Source organism: Diceros bicornis, chromosome 8, assembly GCF_020826845.1.
Source record: "Diceros bicornis minor isolate mBicDic1 chromosome 8, mDicBic1.mat.cur, whole genome shotgun sequence".
Lineage (NCBI taxonomy): Eukaryota > Metazoa > Chordata > Mammalia > Perissodactyla > Rhinocerotidae > Diceros > Diceros bicornis.
The window spans coordinates 16593384-16617212 of NC_080747.1; the positions used below are offsets into that span (position 1 = coordinate 16593384).

At 37.7% G+C, this 23829-nt stretch overlaps 1 protein-coding gene across 1 annotated transcript in view; it reads right to left on the reverse strand.

Moving 5' to 3' along the window:
• The window catches only part of KCNIP4 (potassium voltage-gated channel interacting protein 4), a 207812-nt gene that overhangs the window by 20415 nt on the left and 163568 nt on the right, over positions 1–23829 (reverse strand). Inside the window, exons 3-4 of the mRNA XM_058546815.1 lie at positions 10728–10797; positions 3605–3675 (exon numbers count right to left, since the gene is read on the reverse strand). Coding sequence (XP_058402798.1) covers positions 3605–3675; positions 10728–10797 — 141 coding nt within the window. The remainder of the gene's footprint in view (positions 1–3604; positions 3676–10727; positions 10798–23829) is intronic.

The following is a 23829-nucleotide window of genomic DNA, read 5'->3' on the forward strand; positions in this document are numbered from 1 at the left end:
CGTAGAACTTCCACTCCCTCTCCCAGCACACCCCTCTCCCCAAATCTCCACGTGTTCACCAACCCAGAAGCTCTCTTAACTCTGTCCTTTTGGGTTTTTATGGAGGCTTCGTTACCTAGACGTGATTGATTAAATCATTGGCCATTGGTGATTGATTAAACTTCCAGCCCCTCTCTCTTTCCTGGAGGTCAGGGAGTGGGACTTAAAGTTCCAACTCTCTAAAATTTTCCTAGCTACCAGCCCCTATCCTTAGGTGCAGTCCAAATGTCACCTCATTAACAGAACGAAAGGCACCTTTATCCTTCTCATCACTTAGAACCAGGTGTTTTAGGAACTCTTTGCCAGAAACTGGAGACCAAGACCAAATATATATTTCTTATTATAAGTCACAATATCACACATATATTAAAGAGAGAAACCAGAATTAATTATAAAGTAAAATAATGGATAATTCTATTCCCTAGAGACCAAGGACAATCATTCAGAATATAAGCAAATAGATGTTATACATTTTACCCATAGTTTTCCTAAGAAAAAGAAAAGGCAACAGTCTTCATAGTTGATCAGAGTTAGTGTTTGTTTTATTCTCCCAACATTTAGATTTAAATATCTTACTGTCTATGTCATGCTCTGTACCATATGAATGACATTACTATATATGTAATATATATATTATGCAATTTTATTCATGAAATGCTTATACATAAGAATCAGTAGGATTGTGTTCTGGATATTCACATAGCTAAATATATATATATTTATAATAAAATATATATTTAAATATAAAAGAATATATTTTAATATATAATATACAATAATATATAGTATACATACAAATGTATATAATAAACATACAAATACATAAAATATTATATATATTTAGCCCTATGTGAATATCCAGGACATATTTAATCTTATAGATGCTTATATACAGTATTTCATGAACAAAATGGCATGTTTTCTGTACAAATCACTTAAAGTACATAATTTGAAGAGAAATTTCCTTGTAAAACTGTCAGGCTGGTGAATATAGAATTTTTTGTAATTAATATCTTTCTTGTCTCCTCCGCTTACTGGGCCTTTGAGATCAGGGTTTTGACTTTATTGGGTTTGTATTTCCAAGGCCAACCACAGCGACTGGCCCACAGCAGATGCCAGGAAATGTTAGTGAAAGTGTTGGCCTTCTGGGATTGTTGTCCTGCAGTTGGGGAAATGTATTTTCCTTGTACCAACAGACAAAAGTACTAGAAATCAAACTAAATGTGTGTTGTACTTGCACTTCTTTTGAAAGATAAGAGCAGCTTCTTGACAAAACAATGAGGGAAAGAAAGCATTTTTGGGCTTTTTTACCCTATCTCAAAATTATCAAGCGGTACTAAGAGAGAAGTTTATAGTAATAAACACCTACAGTAAAAAGGAAGAAATATCTCAAATAAACAATGTAACTTTACACCTCAAGGAGGTAGAAAAAGAACAAACTAAACTCAAAATTAGCAGAAGGAATGAAATAACAAAGATTCGAGTAGAAATAAATGAAATAGAGAACAGAAAAACAATAGAAAAAATCAATGAAACCAAGAGTTGTTTTTTTGAAAAGATAAACAAAATTGAGAAAACCTTAGCTGGACTAAGAAAAAGAAAAGAGAAGATTCTAATAAATAAATAAATTAGAAATGAAAGAGGAGACGTTACAACTGATGACACAGAAATGAAAAGAATCATAGGCGACTACTATGAACAATTCTACACCAACAGACTGGATAACCTAGAAAAAAATGGATAAGTTCCTAGAAGCATACAACTTACCAAAACTGAATTATGAGGAAATAGAAAGTCTGAACAGACTTATAACTAGGAGATTGAATCAGTAATCAAAAACTTCCTAACAAAGAAAAGCCCAGGAATTGATGGCTTCACTGGTGAATTCTGACAAACATTTAAAGGACTAACACCTTTCAAGTTCCTCCAAAAGTTTGAAGAGGAAGGAATGCTTCCAAACTCATTTATGAGGCCAGCATTACCCTGGTACCAAAGATAGACAAAGGCATCACAAGAAAAAAGAACTACAGGCCTATATTCCCGATGTAGATGCAAAAATCCTCAACAAAATGCTAGCAACAGCCAACAGCCAACAACACATTAAAAGGATTGTACACCATGACCAAGTCAGATTTATCCGCGAGATGCAAAGATGATTCAACACATGAAAATAGGTTAATGTGATATACCACAGTCACAGAATAAACGACAAAAATCACGTGATCATCTCAAAAGATGTAGAAAAAGCATTTGACAAAGTTCAACACTGTTTCAGCATTAAAAACCATCAACAAACAAGGAATAGAAAGAAAGTGCCTCAACGTAATAAAGGCCGTGTATGAAAAGCCCACAGCTAACATCAGGCTCAACGGTGAAAAATTGAAAGCTTTCCCTCTAAGAACAGGAACAGGACAAGGATGCCCACTTTTGCCACTTTCCTTTTGCAAAAGAAACAATCAACAGAGTGAAAAGGCAACGTACAGAATGGGAGAAAATATTTGGAAACCATATATCGGATATAGGGTTAATCTCCAAATATATAAGAAACTCCTACAACTCAATAGTAAAGAACTAACAACCTGATTAAAAAATGGGCTGAGGACTTGAACAGACATTTCTCTGAAGAAGATAAACAAATGGCTAACAGGTATAAAAAAATACTCAATGTCACTAATCATCAGGTAAATGCAAATCAAAACCACAATAAGATATCACCTCACACCTATCAGGATGACTATTTAAAAAAAAAAAGAAAGATAACAAGTGTTGATGAGGGTGTAGAGAAATTGGAACATTTGCACACGGCTGGTGGGAATACAAAATGGTGCAGTCACTGGGAAAAACAGTATGGAGGTTCTTCAAAAAATTAAAAATAGAACTACCATAAGATCCAGTAATCCCACTTCTGGGTATTTATGCAAAAGAATTGAAATCAGGATCTTGAAGAGATATGAGCAGTGTCATATTCGTTGCAGCTCTATTCACAATAGCCAAGTTGTGAAAACAACCTAAATGTTCATAGAAGGATGAATGGATAAAGAAATGTGGTATATACATACAGGTGAATACTATTCATCCTTAGAAAAAAAGGAAATTCTGCAATATGCAACAACATGGATGAACCTGAGGACATCACGCTAAGTGAAATCAGCCAGTCATGGAAAGACAAATACTGTATGATTCCACTCATATGAAGTATCTAAAATAGTCAAATTCATAGAACCAGAGTAGAATGGTGGTGCCAGGGCCCGGGGAAAGGGGGAAAGAGGAGTTACTAATCAATTGGCTTAAAGTTTCAGTTAAGCAAGATGAGTAAGCTCTAGAGAGCTGCTGTATAACACTGTGTCTGTAGTCAACAATAGTTTATTATACATTTAAAATTTTGTTTAGAGGGTAGATCTCATGTTGAGTGCTCTTGCCATAGCAATAAAAAAAAGAGAGAAAAAAAGTCTCAAAAAGAAAAAAAAATTATTAAACTACCAAACTCAAATTTTCCCTCTAAAAAGACTAAATTCCCCTCAGTGTGTCTAAAGTCAAATCATATTTTAAAAAGTCTAGGACTTACCTCAAAACTCACAGCTCCATTGTGGTCTGTATCAAACGCATTGAACAGAAAATGGGCGTATGTTGTAGAGTCTGAAATGTTGAAAAGAAAATATCTTTGAGTCAGTGTTTCAATATCCTGCATAAGACTTGTGTAGCATGTCAAAGCCTCCTTTTATTCAGGGAGATTTACCCTACCTCCTTGAACTTCGCTTTCTTCCCAGCTGCTCACCTTCTCTCGGTAAAAGATTGTAATTTGAGATTCAGAGGAGTGAGCTACCTACACAGAGGCCATTGCTGATAGACATTCTCTCTGTAAGTTTCTGGCTGGAAATGCCCTGAACACATGGAAGTCCTGGGTGATGTTACTGACACCGGGACGGGTAACGGTACTATAAATGGTGTGCGGATTAAGTGAGATGCATCTGGAAATGGCTTGGCAGGGACTATCTCTAGAAGTAAAATAATAGAAATACTACTAATGAGACTCAGACGAATTGCTATCGTTAGTGTTGTTATTAGTTCATTCATCATTTCTATAACTCAGATAAGGATATTGGGACTCAGAGAGGTTGAGAAATTTACCCAAAGTCACACGGTCAATAAGAAGTAGAAAGGGGCATAACTCAGGTCTTTCTCACTGAAAAACTAGGCTAGCCCCCACAACCAGTAAAGTTGCCTGATGAATTGGGGACAGTGGTGACTTGGGAAGTTTCTGCGGCCATGTCGGAAGGGGATTGTGTGGCCCTAAAGGTTCCCAGTTGCGTGCAGCAGGGAGCCCCGGCTCTGCCTGGGTCCTGGTGGGATTTGAGGCTCTGGGTGATGGCAGACAGTTTTGGATGGCTCTGTCCCCAATGCCTCATGATGCTGCCTATAAGGCTGAAATCCAACACGTCCTCTTAGTTTGCTTCTCGCAGAGTTTTTTCCTCTAATTTTTCCTTCCTTCCTCTTCTCCTATTTCTCCTTTGTCGCCTTAATCTCTGAGCCTCTGTCTTTTCATTTTAAAAGTATATATTTTTTCTTATTGTTTCCTTTTCTTAGTGCCGTGTTTCATTTCTAGGTGCTTCTGTGCTTGACCCTTGATCAAATTTACTTGATTATTTTAAATGTTTCATCTCACGGGTTTTAGCCTTTTATCCTAACCTTTTTTATATTAAAAAAATTGTAACCTTTTAGCTTATTGGCTCTAGCCTTTTATCTTCTGTTTAAAATCTCATCTATTTCTATTTTATAACTTTTAACCTTTATTTTTATTGGGATTTGACAAAACTTCTATTCACCTTTTACTTTATGAATTGCTTTTTAAAGGCTGTTAAGAAACTAAATCATAACAGCAGGAGGAGAGAATTGCCTTTCCCAAAGAAGGGAGGTCAGAGGTCACACAAACTTTTCTCCCAGCTCTCCACTGCCCATGGTCTACTTATAGATTGTTTTTCCTGAAAGCTTTACCCCAGTGGTAACTTCTATTGACCATATATTTCATGAGGAAGATTGTACACTCAGTTTCTCAAAATGATGGTGGCATTTTCTTTTGCCTTTTACCTTTAAATATGATATGAGAAACCACATGTTTTTAAATATTTAAATTATTAATACTGTTTTCAATAAACTAAACAAACACCACACTTGGGTCTAAATAATATGTAAAACAATTATATCTAGAGTGGATATCTATCTAGCATTGGTGGGTTGCAGGAAGACATCCTTTTGGATATGGGACCAGAGGTTTAATTGTAATCAACTTAGTGTGATGGTTGGGAAGTTCCATTATAAAGTTATCAGGAATCGGCAGTCTATCTTTATTTACAAAGTTATTTTGCTCTCAACAGTACTTTTACACAGACTTCTTGAACTATTTAGCGCCCTATGGAGATATGAGTTGACAGGAGATATGTTAAACTTATTTTCAGGGGAGGAAAAAAAAAAGAAAGAGATTTTGCATATTTTATAAAAAGCTTCAAGCAGGTCTCTTGTTATCCTATTTATACAATCAGGGTAAATGCCTTTATCTTAGCAAGCAGAACTCACTATGTATAATGGCTCAGAAGAGACGATGTTGGCAATTTTTTTAAATTTAAAAAACAGGATAACATGGGCATGCAATAATTACCATTCTTCTCAAATGAGGTTACTCTAGGTTTAAAGCTTGACACACGGGACATACACTCTCAAAGTTTGCCCTAATGTGGTACAGACTTCTTGTTCCTCTAAATGTACCTTGGCAATTCTCCTCGAAGTTAAGCTCGTATTCCAGCCTAGATACCCTGTGCAGAAAGCGGTTGTTAATAGTGTACAGGAGTCAGACTGCTGGAATTTGAATCTCAGCTCTACCAAATATTAACTGCATGACCTTGAGAAAGTTGTTTAACCTCTCTGTGACTCAGTTTCCTCATCTACAAAATGATAACAATACCAGCATGTACTTCATAGAATCATCACGAAAAGATTAAATGAGATACTACATGCGAAGTGCTTAGGACAGTCCCAGGCACATCTTAATGTCCAATAAATATTAGCTAATATTATTATTCTTTCATAAACAAGCCACTCTTATTTCAACGACCTTATCGAAATTCGATCAAATTTTTTATGGATGTGATACATTTTCACCTGAAAAAGTTCCTGCTTTTTGTGAAATCTCTACTGTGTGTCTAAGTGGCTGGAATCCTAACATGATGCAACTTCATGCTCAATAAATACTCATAGAATTGTGTCATAAAAGGCATTGAGGTTGCTGATGGAGTCTGGATGTCTTCTGGCAGGCATTTAAAAACAGAGTTTTTAAAGGAGAGGAGTGATACTCTAGCTCTGGGCAAGAGGAAGGAGCTAAGCACTGGAAATGACTGGCTGGGCACAGAGGTGGATGCATGAAAAAAAGAGAAACTGTCCACAGAAGTTTCTTTGGTCTGGTTTCATCTGACTGTGTTTTTTTTAGATTCTCAATAAATATTTGTTAAAAGGATGAATATCTGGTATCCTGGATTCTAGAATTCAGTACAGTTCAGGGCTCAGAAGACATAACAATGATCTCTCTTCTCCCCAGAAGACCTGATGGCCTTCTTTGACCACATTTCCTCACATATAACAAAATAGTTACTGAGTTTGATATGCCAAGGTTGCCTCTGTTCCTTATAATTTTACTTGTGAAGTTGAAAATTAAATGTTCAAGGTTTACAATTGGGGGACAAAATTTATGGATTCTTAGGATGGAGGAGATCTTGGATATCATGTAACCATTTACCTGCATTTAACAAAGGTGGGAAAAGGTGCAGGCACTTTTAGTGACTTAGCCAGGGTCATCTAGTTAGTTAACGGTAGAGTCCGTAATCAAATCAAGACATTCCAACACCAACTCTTAAAAATAAAGGATATTAGAGTAGAAAGAAAAGACTGGCGATTCCTTTGTTCCACACTTTATAAATCTTATGAAAATGTTGTTCCACATTTTATAGAGGAATAACCTAATGCCCAGAGAAATAAACCATTTGAGTCATGCCTTGGTGGTGGCAGAGTCCATCCACAAACTCAGGACTCTTGACTTAGTCTAGTACAATTTATGGCACTGTTGCTATGGTAAGGCAGGTTCATATACATGAATAGTAGTTTCTGTTCAGTAAGTCCTCTACAAATCACCCTGAAAATTCTTGGAAATATTGTCCTAGGACAAAAAGGATATTCAGTGGGTGGAGTTATTATGAATTTTAAAAAAAAAAATCTTTATGTCCGTAGAACCAATAATCTAAGTGCCTTGTACACAGCAGCTGCTCAATAAATGTTTATTGACTTGGAGTCTTCTGACTGGAGCTCATTCCTTCATTCTTTCAATAGCTGTTTATCAGGTGCCTAGTATAGTCAAAAGGTAAGTGCAAAATTCCACACGAGCAAGAGGTGCCCAGGAAACTGCAATTTTCATAAGCTTTTAAAATGCTTAACGAGCTAAGGGCTTCCACGCTAAAGCTTCCACTGTACGTGGAGTTGAAAAACTATTGCTGTAAGACACAGGTAACAGACCTACCAGCCATTTCCTCTCGGCTTGTTTCATAGTGGGGATACTTTATCCCCTACAAACAAGAAGTTTCTGTTGAATCCAGTTGTGCTGACATAAGAACACCAAGCAAGTTGTGCTTGATAAACCATCTTGCTAAGAAGTAGAGAAAACCAAGAGCCTGACACAACATGAATTGCAGGAGGTTCTGTAGATAAGACAAAGCATTTTCCTGGAAGAAATGGCGAGATATTGTGATTTATGGACCCATCATTATTACTGCTCATAATGAGAGAAACCTGTTGCTTTCAGACCATCAACCTGAATAAATGACTCCATAGAAGTGTGAGGATGGCCATAACATGACTTTGCCTGCTATTGGAGATTATGTTCTTCCTTAGGACATTTTCCCTTTTCTAGCAGGATGGCAAGATAGGATTTGCAAGCATCATATTAATTTTTTAAATCACAAGTCATCATTCTTTAAAATATTTCATTTCCTTCAGTAATGCCTGGTACTTTGAGATTTATGCATTAAATTAACATGAATAATCAAAGAATTTTTAAGAGTGGAAGAGTGATTTTTCCTCGAATCCCTTTGGATTTTCTAACGAGGATCCTTTGCAAAGGATTGTGTTTAAGCAGATGTTCTTTAATGCTGAAATGTTATTTTTCAAATAAAGATAAAATTTTAATGTGGATCTGTATCCAATTTGTAGCATGTGATAACTTTCATTTGAGATAATCAAAAAATAAAGATTTCCATTTGTGCCAGGTGCTTTGATCTTAATGCCTATCACTATGCTGGCAGACAGTTATATAGTAAACATGATTTTATTCGAAACGTCCATGGTTTTTAATAATTTAGAAATGTATAAGTCAATCAAATGACATTCCAAGTTCTTTATTAACGCAGACAGTGGGCCCATTACAATCCTGACATCAGGCCTTCTGACCAATACCTGCCTGTGGGCTGTAAGTGACGAGATAGGGTGGGGGGTGTCATCACCCATGACATATTCAAGTTCATGTAATAATGGGTCACCCTGTGTTGTCTCAGAATTCTAATTTAATTCTTTTAAAAGGCCATCTTAAACAAAAATTTCTATTTTGACAATCCATGCACGAAATTGTCTTTAACCCACTGAAATATCTAAAACCAAATGGATTGAAAACCAAAAGAGAATCTAATTTTTATATGGAACAACTAATATTTAAGTGTTGTGTACTTTCAGAATGCCTTTAGAGATCTTCTTCCACGGCACTGGTACAGTCACCATGTGAGGTGGACGACATTCACCCGTTCATGCATTCACGCATTTATGCAGTATGTATCTATCGAGTGCGACTACTTGTCATCACTGTTCCATGACCTGTGGATACAGCAGTGAACAAAACAGACAAAGACCGCTGTTCCCTTGGAGATGCCATTCTAGTGGGGAAAGAGACAAGGAACAACAACAAAAAGAAGTAAACTATATATGATTAGGTGGTCTTGAGTGCTCAAGAGAAACATAAAGCAGAGAAAGGGCATGGGGAATGTTTAAGGGGTTGTGCTTTAAGATAGGGTGGCTGGGGGAAGCCTCACTGAGAAGGTGGCATTGGAATAAATATTCATAATAATGGATATTGGAGAGAAGAGAATTCCAGCAAGAAGGAAGAGCAAATTCAGAGGCCCAGAAGCAGCAACATGACTGGTGTGTTGGAGAAATGGCCGAGAGGCCAGTGTGGCTGGAACGTCGAGAGTCGAAGGAGACAGTGGTTAAGGACGAGACAGAGAGGGAACAGAAGACCAGTGACCACGACTTATAGGCCACGATATAGGTTGTGGTTTATGCTCTGATGGGATGGAAGGTTTTGAGCAGAGCAGTGACACAATCTGGCTTACAGTTTAACAGGATTACTCTGGCTCATGTTGAGAATAGACTATGGTGGGAGAGCAGGGAAGAGGTTTGGAATCAGAGAGACTAATTCAGAGACTATTGCGTTTATTTTGGCATGAGATGATGGTGGCTCCTTTAAGCAGAAAGCAGTAAAAAAGATGAAGACAAGGAAATGGATGAACCTCTCTACATCCTAGTTTCCGCATTTATTAAAAAGGGAGAGTCATAACCAGGGTTGTTGAAAGGTGAGGGATAATGCACGACAGGGCCAAGCACATATCAGACGCCTCATGAATGGCGGCTACTTCAGCTCAGGTTCAATTTATCTGGATAGCCTCCTTTTTATTTCCTCCCTGTCCTTCGTTGGTCTAACTGGGCTGACACTGTGCTCTCGTAATACGGTTTTTTTAGCCTCTATCTTTACACTTACACTTTACATTGACATTGACCTTCTGCTACACTAGATTATAACATTCTTTTGGGCAAGTACCCCATCTTATTCCTTTTACATTATCAGCACCTACCACATAGCTGGGCACCCAACAGGCTGTGTGACAAATTTGAGCTGGGCATCCTATTGGGTAATTGAAGGAGGAACTATAAAGTCCAGTGGAAAATATATCTCTTCACTCATCTCTAACATGTATGTATTATCATTATTCTCTCCTTGTTTTCTTTCCAATTAAAATAATATCTAGAATGGTATTAATTTTCTCAGATGTAGGGGGAGGGATAATAGTAAAGAGTAACTGAAAGAGAGAGAGACAGCAGGAAGAACACGAGGTGAGGCTCCAGAAAAATCTAGGTTCTAACCCAGATCTGCTACTTAGTGGATGTGTGACCCTGAGCAAACCATTTAACTTCTCTAAGCCCCAGATTTCACACCTGAAAATTGAGGATAATTACATTTGTCCTAATTTCGAGAGTTGAGAGCGTCAAATGAGACCTCTAACTCGTGTGAAGGAGCTTTGTGGCATATCCAGGACCAAGTCATCTTAGTCAGAAAGCATTGTGTATTTGAGAGCCGCAGTATGAGACACACAGTAATACTACTTGTTGTATTAAATTGAAGAGTGAACTCTTGGATATTTGATAGTTTGTAAGTAGCTCCCATAAATGATATATTGAAAATCATATGCACTTGCGGGCTATGTGTTAATTCTTTTACATAAAGATTAAAAATGTAGAGTCATGCCATGAAAGATTAAAGCAAACTCAAGATTGCAAGCACAATTCTAACTCGGAGAGTATGTTAACAAGTCCACATTTGTTCTTACCTCCCTGTGGAAAGAACTGCGAGTAAATCTCTTTGAAGGTTTCTTCATTAACGACACCACTGGGGCATTCCTGGAGAAAGTGGTAGAGAAGCAATATGAGCGAAGTGTTCATAAAACTGATTTTTTTTCATACTTTGAAACAAAATTGTCTATTTTGAAAGCTGCATCACGAAAGTTAACCATCCATCCATTACTACAACGAGAATAAAAGCACACTATAAACTTCTCTTTGTTCCATTTCTCACAGAATGAAGAAAAAATTGCAGATATAAAAATCTTTGCATATTCTAAGTATCAAAATTGGTCTGACACATTAAAAAACACACAGCTGCTTTCAAGAACACATATTTATTATTAACAAGGTAAGAGGAAATTACATTGTTTTTTATATGGCAAGGATATTGCAAAATGCTTATGATATGGTCTTTGCTGGATCTTGGTGCTGTGTCCTCTGGAGATTCGCTGGACCCACGTAATCTTTAGTTCGGTAAGAAAATGGTGTGCTCCATTTGGGTCGAAGGGGGCCCAAGACGTTTCAAGCAGGAATAGTTGTTAACTTCTGTTAACAGGTTGTTCAGGAGTACACAATAACATGGTTTGTAACAAGTGAGCTTGAGTGAGACAGGACCTTAAGACTACATTTCTGGAGAGGAGGGTCTGAAAAGAAACAGGTCCGAATGTAATGATTCCCCCCTTTGTCCCATAGGTGATGTTGCCTGAGACTGATGGATATGGACCTTGGGAACTCCACTAACGTTGGACTACTGACCTGGTAGAACTAGAGGATGAGGCTACCCTTCTGAGAGTGGATTGGGTATTTTCTGTAAATGGAACTGAAATCTAAAATGTTAGAAGAGGTCTGACTTGGTGCCTGAAAATGAGGACTAAGCAAGTGGACCTTCTCCTGAGGTGAGGGAGAAACTCCCTCACTCTTTGGAGTTACAGGCAGAGCCTGGTCAGGAATGTGAGGTGTCGAGACTCCTGGAGGAGTGGAGGCTGACAATCACATGATCCAACATCAGATCACATATGGGATGTTAATTGTACATTGAGAGTGGGAAAGTAATAAGCTCTGTCCAATCTTTTTGAGTAGCTTCTCATAAACAGTCCCATCTTACCTGAGCTCCCTTGCCTCAGTTGTCACAGCACCTCCATACTACCTGGCATTCCCCCAGAACTCACTGAGGGCGAGTCAGGGGTGTGCTAACTTCCCTGACTTCAGACATGAATATTCTGTGTACTTTAAATTTGGCACTGTGCTTGGGATCTTCAGCAATCATCTGATGTGGTCTTTAAAGCTTCTTTTAACACTTAAAGTCATTGTCCACTCATAAACTTGATTTGTTAATTTGATCTTTCTTTATTCCAGTGAGCCAGCTACTCACAACTGTAATGTGCTTCACATGAGGAATTTTCTATTTTCTCATTCTTTGGTTTGAAAAGTAGGACCTCTGATACATAAACAAAATTAAGAATAATAGTTTCAATATGAACTTGAGTTTACAGAGCTTGTCAATGTATATTTCTCCCATTTGATCTTTATAAATAAACTCTAGACTTAGGTATCTCCATTCACTGAGGCGGAACTGGAGGTTCTGCAGTAAAGTGATCTGTTACTCAGTTAGCCAGTGGGAGAGCTGGTATATGGGCTTGGAACTTTCTAGGTCATCACAAGGTTTTGGATTAGATGAGATCTGTGGAAATAATGACCCCGAGAACCTAAAAGGATTGGAGCAAAGACAACCAAAAACAAATGAGCAAAAACAACAAAAAGAAAGCAAACTGTGATGACTGTTAATTTTATGCATCAACTTGTCTAGCCCATGATGCCCAAGTGTTTGGTTAAATATTATTCTGGAAGTTTCTGTGAAGTTGTTTTTGGATGAGATTTACGTTTAAATCAGTGGACTTTGAGTAAAGCAGATTGCCCTCCATAATGGGAATTCTCTAGCACGGCCTTTGGGCATGATCTCAAGCATTGGTTCTACAGGAGACTGCCTTTGGTCTTGAACTGCAACTCTTTCCTGAGTCTCCAGCCTGTCTGCCTCCCCCATTAGATTTTGAACTGATTAAGCCTCCACAATACTGTGAGCTAATTACTTAAAATAAATCTCTTTCTATATATATACACATCTATTGGTTCTGTTTCTCTGAAGAATCCTGACTAATATACAAACGAATGACATATGTATACAACTCCAAAAAGGAAAAAAAGATGGCATATAGATAGTTAATTACTCCAAAGTTTTGACTAAATGACTATTAATTGGCAGCAACAGAACCAATTTTAAGAGCAAATAAGCACTTTGTAGTTGCACCCTCTCAGGCATGGAAATCATGATTTATTGGCTATTTAACTCGGAGCCATCTGCTTGGGATGGTAAGAAGAGAGCAAATACATGGCTCTCTGCCATCAGGGGTGCATTTGTGCAAGGTCAGAGCTGGAAACCCACCTTGGAGTTAAAGTGATGCTAGCAAGAGATGAAGATGAGAAGTGAAGGGCCATCTGTGCTCAGCAAACTTGTCAGCTGCCTTTGGTCTCTAGATGTGTATGATTGATATATCTCGTATTGTGAAATAAAATTTAGAAATTGACTGTCTCATATGTATTTGTTTTATGCATAATCACATATCTATGTCAGATGAAATCCTTTCTCTGCCAACTGAAAGCTCCTGGTCGAGTTTTAGAGGGGTAAGTCTCACCAGGTGAATGTGTCTTTATCCATCTCACATTCACTACATTATTTACATCTTCAACCAATTCATATTGTATGCTTATCACTCTAGGGACTTTTCTAGGAACTGGGGCAGCAGCAATAAACAAGTCAAAGGTCTCACCCTCATGAGGCCTACATACAAATAGAAGAAGAAAGATTTTAAAAAAGCCAAAGATAATAAAAATATCAATCCAGAGAGTGATGGTCTTTTGTTTATTCTAAAAGTTCTTATGGGAAACCAATGAATTTTACTACCTTCAGGTGAGAAAAATTAATCAGATTTTATGGGATTCTACCGATTTGCGTAATGGTACAAATGATCTCTTCCCTAACTTTTCCCTCATTTTTGTGTGATGGTTTCGGCACAACAGTAGTATATCCAGCTCTCTATCAAGAATGAATTTCACCAGGTCGTGTGTACAGCTAAGTGCACACCATAAACAATGTGGGGTTAGGTTAACTCTTGCTGCTGTAACAAAGAGGCCCCCAAATATATAATAGATTTAAAAGAATGTAGTATATTTCTTGTTCATCTAACAGATTTGGGTGGGTGTACAAATCAGTTGATGGTTCTTCTTCTTAGAGTCATTAATGGACAGAGGCTAACGAAAGCTTGGCTATCTTCATGTGGTTTCTAAAGTCTCTGTGATAGTCTCATCCAGAAGGAGAAAAAGGTCATTGAGGAGTGTGCATGGGAGGTGTTTATGGGCCAGGTCTTGAAGTGGTACACGCCATTTCCACTCTCATTTTGTTGGTTAGAAATCACTTAATATGTCCACCCCAAACAACAAGAGAAGTCTCACGCGCCCAGGAAGAAGACAAGAACACAGATTTGGTGAATGATTAGCAGTGTCTGTCTCAGAGACTTATTTGAGATATACTCGAAATGTCTGTGCTCTGAAATGGTTCTCCCGGTGATGCTTTAACATGACCATCATCAAATCATTTAGCAATATAAATTCTTTCCATTTCCCTTGCTGTCATTTTTAAAGGATGGTATTTTCAAGTAAACAAGTCCAATAAGGCCTAAACATCTAAATGTGAATTTGTTTAGTAGGCTCTCTTCACTCTAAGAAGAAGGATCCAAGAAGCAGTCACGTTCCCAGGTTGACTGTGAAGTGAAGAAAGCCTCACTCATCTATACTTTGAGAAGTTACTATAACCTTCTATAAACCCTATTGTTTTCTATATTATGTTTTCTAATGATGTTTTGTCTGATTAACAGATGATTATTCTGTGAAAATATGCTGTCTGTTGAAAAAAATTAAAGTAAATAAAAATCACCCGTAATTTTACTACTGTAAGACTAGTTAGATCATTTATCTAAGCATGTATTAATATGCTGTACAAACAAAATTGGGATAATACAAGAATATAGTATTGTATCTTATCTTTTAACTTTATAAAATATCCTGAACATTTTCTTTTTTTTTTTTTTTAACTTTTTGTTTATTGCAGTAACATTGGTTTATAACATTGTATAAATTTCAGGTGTACATCATTGTACTTCTATTTCTGCATAGATTACATCATGTTCACCACCAAAATACTAATTACAACCCATCACCACACTCATGTACCGAATTATCTCTTTCACCCACCTCCCTCCCCCCTTCCCCTCTGGTAACCACCAATCCAATCTCTGTCTCTATGTGTTTGTTTATTGTTGTTATTATCTACTACTTAATGAAAGAAATCATATGGTATTTGACCTTCTCCCTCTGACTTATTTCACTTTGCATTATACCCTCAATGTCCATCCATGCTGAACATTTTCTATGTCATGATTTTTAATGGCTGCATAGTAATGTCTCCATTGAATTTACCATATTGTTGGATATTAAGGGGATTTCAGCATTTGGGACTACATAGGAATGATGATGTAATTAATATTCTAGTGCATACATCTGTGACTGCACCTGTAGTTCTTTCTTTACGACTAATCCAAGAAGGAGAATCATAAGACCAAAGGTTTTAAATCATTTTAAGGCTTTTCATATGCAGAGTCACGTTGCTTTCCAGAAAGGCTGTACCAATATGTGTTAGCACTACTGGTTCACAAGAAATTGTCATATCTAGAGGGGCTGCTGACCAGAATCACATGGGGATTTGATACACACCAAATCTCATGAACAAACAGCAATAATTTGCTTCCCTCATGAATCTAATCATCAATCTGAAAATTACCGGACATCAAGGCATTTGTACAGATCCCTCCAAGGGACAAAGTGATGTGCCTGTTTTTCATGCAGACAAGGATGCTTTGATGGCAATCTACCAGACGACATTACCACAACAACCGTGGTTTATTGAGCAGATATTCAATGCCTTCTTACATACAGCATCTCTTTTAACATTTTCACTAACCCTGAAAGGTGGGGATTATTTAGAGATGAGGAAAATGAAGCTTGGAGAGATTAAAATTAAGTAACTTGCTGGAGTCACACAGTTTTTACAGAGCCATCCATTTATTTATTCTTTCCACAAATGGTTACTTAGTGCCTTCTATGCATCAAGCACTGTTCTGGGCACTGAAGACAGAGGAATGAATTAAAAAATATTCCATTTTTGCTTTTATGGAATTTAAAGTTCAGTGGAATCAAACTCATATCTCCCTGACTCCATTATTTGCAATGTTATCCTGCCTTCTGGATTATCATCATTTTTTCCATTAGAGCTTACCTCTTGGTAAGCTATCTGTGGAAATACTTCATTTTGGAAGACACACAATGTTTGTTTGCTCCCAGAGCCACCCATCATGGCTGTGTTGGAGAGAGATACATGCAAAACAAAGCCATTTCAATCAAAACTAGGGACATTGATTAAAAGTATGTATATATTGTGAATTGTAGTTTGAGAAATTTAGGGAAAATGCTTTTAATTTGTTTTTTGAGAAATTATTGCCTTTAGTCTAGCAACAATCTCTCTACTTTCCTCTTCACCATGTTCACTATAATCTTGTTATGAATGGCTAGACAGTGAAGTGCTTTGGAAAAATTTCTGATTTTTAGGACAGATTAAATGAACACTCAATCAAATGTTAAGGAGCTAGGGGTTCCTGGCAGTCTGCAGGCTGGTACATTAATCTTTTATGACCAGTGAGTTTCTTTTACTGCTTCTTAAATTCTTTGCCGTGATACAATAGAATAAATGTGGAATGAGATTTTCTCAGCACATAGCTACCATCCATTGGTCAGTTGGCCCTTTTTGGGCCTTATGGATGTGTTCCCTGAGGATCATTTTCAGTCCTCTCAGGTAGTGTAATGATACATGTGAGTGTCAGGATCAGCTGTAAATGTACAATTAATACTTTGCTATCAATAATATCAATACTTTATTAGTACAGTCACGCACTGCATAACGATGTTTCAATCAATGACAGATCGCATATATAACAGTCGTCCCATAGGATTAGTACCATATACCGTAGGTGTGAAGTAGGCCATACCATCTAGGTTTATGTAAGTACACTATGATGTTCGCACAACAACGAAATTGCTTACGACGCATTTCTCAGAACGTATTCTAGTGGTTATGTGGTGCATAACTGTATTTTACAAAGTGTTGATACTTTATAATAACTATTAAATGATAATGATGGTTATGATGATACTGATGAAGATAAGCTAATACATATGAGCACTTTCTATGTTCCAGCCATCGTGTTGAACACTTTACATGGATTATTTCATGTGAAAAGATAGATGTTAGTATTATCTTTATTTTACAGATGATTAATTTGCCTTAGAGAGAAACTACCCACATTCCCATAATTTGAAAATGGCGACACTAGTTTATTGATCGCAGAATCAGGAAACTTGAGTGTTAAAGCAATGTTAGAGGTAAGCCAGCTCAATGGCCTCATTTTAAAGGTGATGAGATTGAAATTGAGGAAGTTGCAGGAATTGCCATAAACCATGGGGTGGGCTGTTGAGCCTTACCCTGTGTCTAGGTTTCCTGAAGTCTAGACTGATGCGTGGACATCACAAACACCTTCATGTCCATACAAAGGCTTATATGTTCTGCCAGGTAGTATTTAGAGTAATCTAGTGAAATGCTTATGCTCCTGGGCTCTGGAGTTAAGTAGAAGGACTGGCTTGAACCTCTGCTTTGCCACGTAAAAGATGTATAGCTTCAGACAAACTGCATAATCTAAGTCTCATTGTTCTCCTCTGTAACATGGGGATAACTACTGATCCCAGAGGGCTGTTATGAGAATTAATAACATAATGCATGCTATATTATTATCTTAGCCTTCTTTTTATGCATCATGTTTGCTCATTAAGAATTAGCTGTTAGTACAACAGTAATAATCTAGAATTTGGTAAGCAGAACTCCATCATACAAAGAGTCACTGTAACATCAATGTGGCTGCACCAGGGTTAAATGATATTCATCAGGGCAGTTGAACCCAGTATAGTGCAGGTCTGATATAATGTAATGAGCCTATAAAGCAGATATGAGTTATGTCTCCTAGTCTAGCATTATAAATTGAATCCAGTCTATCTAATATCATCAGTTTTTACCCTCAAAGGCAGGAGAATACTGCAATTGTAAATGATGGCTGAGAAGAATAAAGGCCACCATACTGGAAATAAATGTCAGTAGAAACCCAGGAACCTTTTATTCATTAATTTAAAGGAAAGTTTTCCCAGTAATGCTTAGATGAGTACATTAGAAATACAGTGGTCCATGAAAAGCATCGGGGATGGTGCTTAGAAGAGAGATCCATGTATGCATGGGAAATCGCTAAAGAAATTATTTTTTGAGGTGCATCGTGAGTCCCTATGCTTTTACCTCATAAGAAAGCCTTTCAATATTTCCTTGAAAGTTGTCAGAATTCTGGTGGAATACTCTAGAAATGTTTTCAGTGATATGCAAATCACATGTATTTTCTCAATAATATTTGTCCACTCCACAGGCTGAAGTCTTCTCTTCCCATAAATTATCCTGTTCTTGTGCATGTCATCTCCTCAGCTTCAGAACTACTATTCAACATTTAGAGATACCTCTTCCGGAATTCCCAAAGAAGAATTATGGTACAAAAATATCATGGGAAAAACTAAAACTAAAAGTGCTTGTGAAATAAATAGTTCCTTGGGGATCCTTTTATGGTATCTTTAATGCCACATCTTTTAAGCATCTATGTATTTCATCAACTTGCCCACCTATCTACATGGCTAAGGAGGGCATATGTGGCAGTAGTTGTGAGGTGCTTAAATTGAAAACCTAGGGCTTCTACCAACAGAAGTGTCACGGTATCATGTTTTGCCCAATGACTATTCTTTAAGTTATTCTTCCTCATAAAGGAAGTAGACTGACACTTCTCTGATATGTAGCACAGGCAGATTGTGGGCAGAACCACAGAAAGAGAACACAAAGACTGGACACTGGGCACTCAGATCAGAGAAGAGGAAGGAGACTCATATCATGGCCCAAATAAGGTAAGCATCCATTCCTCTGGCAAGAATAGGTGATAGGTGAGTTGGCACTTCTTAGAGGAAGTTACCTTCTTAAGCGGTATGATTGTTAGAGATTATACTTAAAGTGAGCTGTGTGGAAGTTCATCGGCAGAGACCAGCAAGCATCCTGGACACTTAGAAGAACATGCAGCAATAACCCATGAGATATACCAAAAGGAAACAGCTGAATTGGACAAGGCAAGGAGAACGGGATTCACATGTAGTAGCCTTTAGGGGTATTTATCAACAAGTTCTCCCCGCTTCTGAACACTTGGGAAGATTTCATTTCATGGATCCCTAATGGTTGGTTGGGATCACATGACAAACTCTGTTGGATGAATAAAAAGCAGAAGTGATACTGTGATTTATAAAAAGAAATATATATTTGATCTTTGTCCCCATTTCTGGCACAGAACTCCTAAAACCTGAGTGATGAGCAAGATAAAGGTGTATCTTGTTATGTTAATGAGATGACTTTTAGACCCTACCCAAGGATGGGAGCTCGTTGCCAGGGGAGCCAACCATGTGATTAGAAAGTTGGAACTTTCAGTCCCACCCCTCTAACCTCTGGGGATGGCCAGGGGCTGGAGGTTCAGTTCAATCACCAATGTCCAATGATTTAATAAATTATGCCTGTGTAATGAAGCATCCATAAAAACTCAAAAGGACAGAGTTCAGAGAGCTTCTGGGTTGGTGAGCACGTGGAGGTGCAGGGAGAGTGGAGCACCTGGAGAGGACATGGAAGCTCCTTGCTCTTTTCCCACAGCTTGTCCTATGTATCTCTTCCATCTGGATGTTTCTGAGTTATATCCTTTTATAATAAACCAGTAATCTAGTGAGTAAATGAGTTTCCTGTGTTCTGTGGGCCACTCTAGCAAATTAAACCCAAGGAGGGGGTCGTGGGAACCTCCAATCTGTAGCTGGTCAGTCAGAAACACAAGTAACAACTTGGGCTTGCAATTGGCATCTGAAGTGGAGGACAGTCTTGTGAGACTGAGCCCTTAACCTTGGAATCTGATGCTATCTCCAGTTAGATAGTGTCAGAATTGAGTTGAATTGTGGGACATCTAGCTGGTGTGGGAGAATTGCTTGGCGTTGTGGGGAACTCCTCTCCCCAGGGAATCCCCCCCATGGGAATTGTGATCAGAACCTTTTAGACACACATTACTTTTGGGCTGTAGCAATTGATTGCTGATGCCAGACATGCCCGAGCTCTCTTTTCGTCCTGCCATGGCAATCATATGAGAGATGGTGGCTGCTCCATCAACAAGACTCCTTGAGCAACATCAATGAGCAAAGCACCCCTGCTAACCAGAGATGAACATGGAGGATGAATGAGAAACGCATCTTTTAACATTTGCTGCCACTGAGATTCTGTTATTAAATAGTAATCTGACTGATATACTAGGAGAGGACAGAAAAGGCATTCTTCTCTTGTCCATAATGGCTAAGTAGTTTTACTGAATACATGATGAGGAGATATTTAAAATTCATCTGAGAACTGAACTGTACATGTAATATATGTACATATTTGTTCATACCTAAGTGAATTTAATCATAAACTATGAGGTTTTTGTTTTTAGTATGAATCCAACTGTTTACTAATTATTTGCTATTTTACAAAGTCATAATTTAAAACTAGTTTCAAATTACCATTATGTATACCACACGTACTCATTCCAATTGTTATAGTTAAAATTCTGGTGTCTGGTGTGCCCCCAAATCAGATAAGAACTCTCCTTACAGAAGGATGCTTTAACAAGTTGCATTTTTGTCTGGTTGTGTTATATACTACAGATATATCATAACTGTTTGTATATATCTAACATTTGGGACAGACTGGTTTTTTGTTTTCTTAATTTTCAAGATTTGAACATATGAAGATGAATTTTAGTATAATTATTGCATAGCCAAGACAACTTTTTATCCTTTGAGATTTTGTTTTATATTTGCCATTAATTAGTTGGTTAAATTGTTAAAACAAAACACCTCACCACCTCCAGCCAGCATGACTTTCATAAGACAGATGAAGTGCACTCGTTGATACAATAATGATGATGGATGGAGTGTTTCATTCTCAGAGACCTGTAATTGGAAAGCATAACTGTCTTTACATATTATTCTACCCTGCTTACTACCTAATCCAATTGGGAAAGCATAGGTTCTTTTAAATTAAATTTCCACTCCTTACTTCTCTCGTTTGAAACTGAGGTTGCTCTGAAAAGTCATGCTCTTAGTAGCATGACAATTTCAAGACGCTCTGTCATTCTACAACTGTAGGAGAATTTTCAAAATTTAAATGGCGCAATGCCGTGACCTGTCACTAGATTCTGGTTGTGGATGTCTCTGCTTCCTTTGGACTTGGAAAATGCATTGAAGGCAGGGACTAATCTTTACAGAGCCCAGTGTTTAGAACAGAGAGTATTAAAAATGTTTATCCTGAATGGATAAGTACTTAACTACTTCTTAGATTTTAAGAAATTAGAAAATAAACTTGCTCTGGCAGTTTCCTCGAAAACTTGTGGAAAAGTTTTTAGAATTCCAGGAGCTCCAAAACAATTTTTTTTCTGTAATTCTCCTGTTTTTCTCTATACAATTGTGCTAAGGGAACATTTTTGACACCTTGTGCCGTACTATTCAAAGGCACCACTTTGTCTTATACACATCTCTGTCCTGACCACCACCAGAGACTATTAAATGGTTATGAAGAACTATTGAGGTCAAAATTTTGATTCCATCCGCCAATCCTCATGCTTGCCTATCATAAATATGATCACAGAAGTTAAGGAGAGACCCCAGGGTCAAGAGAAACACTTCTTAGTTCAACATGAATTTTAAAAACCTTAAAGTATTCAACAACTGGGCTATAAAAACTCATTTAAAAATAATAGGATTAGTCCTTCAGCTTTCAGAACATAAAAACTGATCACTAAGAACTAGAATTAACTTTAAATTTCTGTTCTAATGTTCCCAGGTGTTTGAACCCCAAAGCAAGTCATTTATTCTCTCTTAGTCTAAATGTCCTTATCTGTAAAATGACCTCTAAGAAATACTGACATCACAGGTAATAAAACAAATGAAAATTAAAGTGGACCACGTATGAAAAGAAAACTTTAACAACTAGATACAACCAACAGGTTGGGTAATTCGCTTCTTCCAAAATTTGCATTAAGCACTTTCTGCATTCCCTGAACATTTCCTGGGGCCAAAGTGGTTAGATATGTATTTCAGATTTAAAAAAAGTGGGGAAAGACTTCCCTACATAATGTGGGGAAAGATATGAGTCCAGGATGATAACCAAGATTCCGCTCAACTGCTTGAGTGTGAAGATGTAGGCACTTTCTGAGCCCCGTGAGCTCCCAAGGTCACCCAGACGAAGGAGAAATACAAGGTACAAGGCCACGCTCCCTACCTCTAGCTCTGCTCTCTGATTTTATGGAAGAGGGAAATTATACAAGATTTATAGCCAGAAAAGCAGGCTCAAGTTCCAGCTCTACTACTTACAAAGAAATCATTGAAATGTTCCAGGCCCCTGAGTCTCAGTCTATAAAGTGTGAAAAATAATAGCATTTTACAGTGAAGAAATGATAACTCATTGACATTACGTATATAAAGATGCCGGCACCACACTAGGCACTCTACACATGTTGACTTCTTTTCACATTCTCTCTTCACGTCACTTATGTTGATTCTGCGGAATGATGTTGGCCAAAATTTGCAGGAAAAGGCTTCCTGGGATGGGGGCCCAAGCCCTGAATCTTTATTGCAATGCGTATAGATTTACTTGATTTAAAGAGCCTTCAAAAAAGGATTTTCCCAACCTTAAGCCAAACAGAGGGTTCATTTGGTCAAGACTCATTTTGTCAATTACAACACAGTCAAGTTCTACAGGCATCCAAAACCATGTGGGGAAAAAGAGAAAACAGTGCCTAAGAGAAGGCCTGGGTATTAGTTTTCTATTGCTGTACAACAGATCACCACAAACTTAGTGACTTCAACCAACCCAAGTTTAATATCTCACAGTTCTGCTGGATAAGAGCCTGTCATGGCTTAGCTGTGTTCTCTGCTCAGGGTCTCATGCTCAAAATGTCAGTTGACTGAGGTTCTTCTCTGGGCCTTGCCATCCTCTTTCAAGCTCATTCCAATTATTGGCAGAATTCAATTTCTAATGGTCGTAGAACTGAGGTCACCATCACTCTGCTGACAATTAGCTGGGGACCTTTCAGCATGCGGCCCTCCACCTTCAAACTAGCAAAGGCATGTGGGATCCTTCTTACTCTGATTCTCTCTGACCTCCCTTCTCTTTTAAAAGGCTATGTGAATAGATCAGACCCTCAAGGATAATCTCTGTATTTTAAGTTCAACTGATTTGGGACTTTAATTACATCTGCAAAATATCTTCACAGCAATACCTCAGTTAGTGTTTGGTTGAATAACCAGGAGACAAGAATCTTGGGAGGGCCATCTTTAGATAACTGCCTACCACCATATGCTTCTTCTCAATATGGGCAGACTTTGGTTTTCATAGCAGTTTCTGTTTGACAGTCTTTTCTACAGTTACATTCCCAAGCATATCAAACAATAAAAACTAGTCATATTTGTACACATACCATACTATTTTCACCACAGCTGGTGGCTATACTATTTGGAGCCCTATTTTAACTAGATTGGAAAGGAATATATCCTGCCAGGGCTGTGTTCAGATGAGACTGCAAAATTAAATATTCTTCTTATGAACACCATGAATGGTATCCCATATGCTGAGGGGTGCCCTGCCCTTATTTATTTCTGCTCTATATTATCCTGGTCATTATGCAGATTTTATGAATTGATTAGATCACATTCAAATTGGCATGATCAGCCTAATGATATTGAAAAAAACCTCAATAGGATAAAAAAATACTTAAGAGAATTATGCAATGT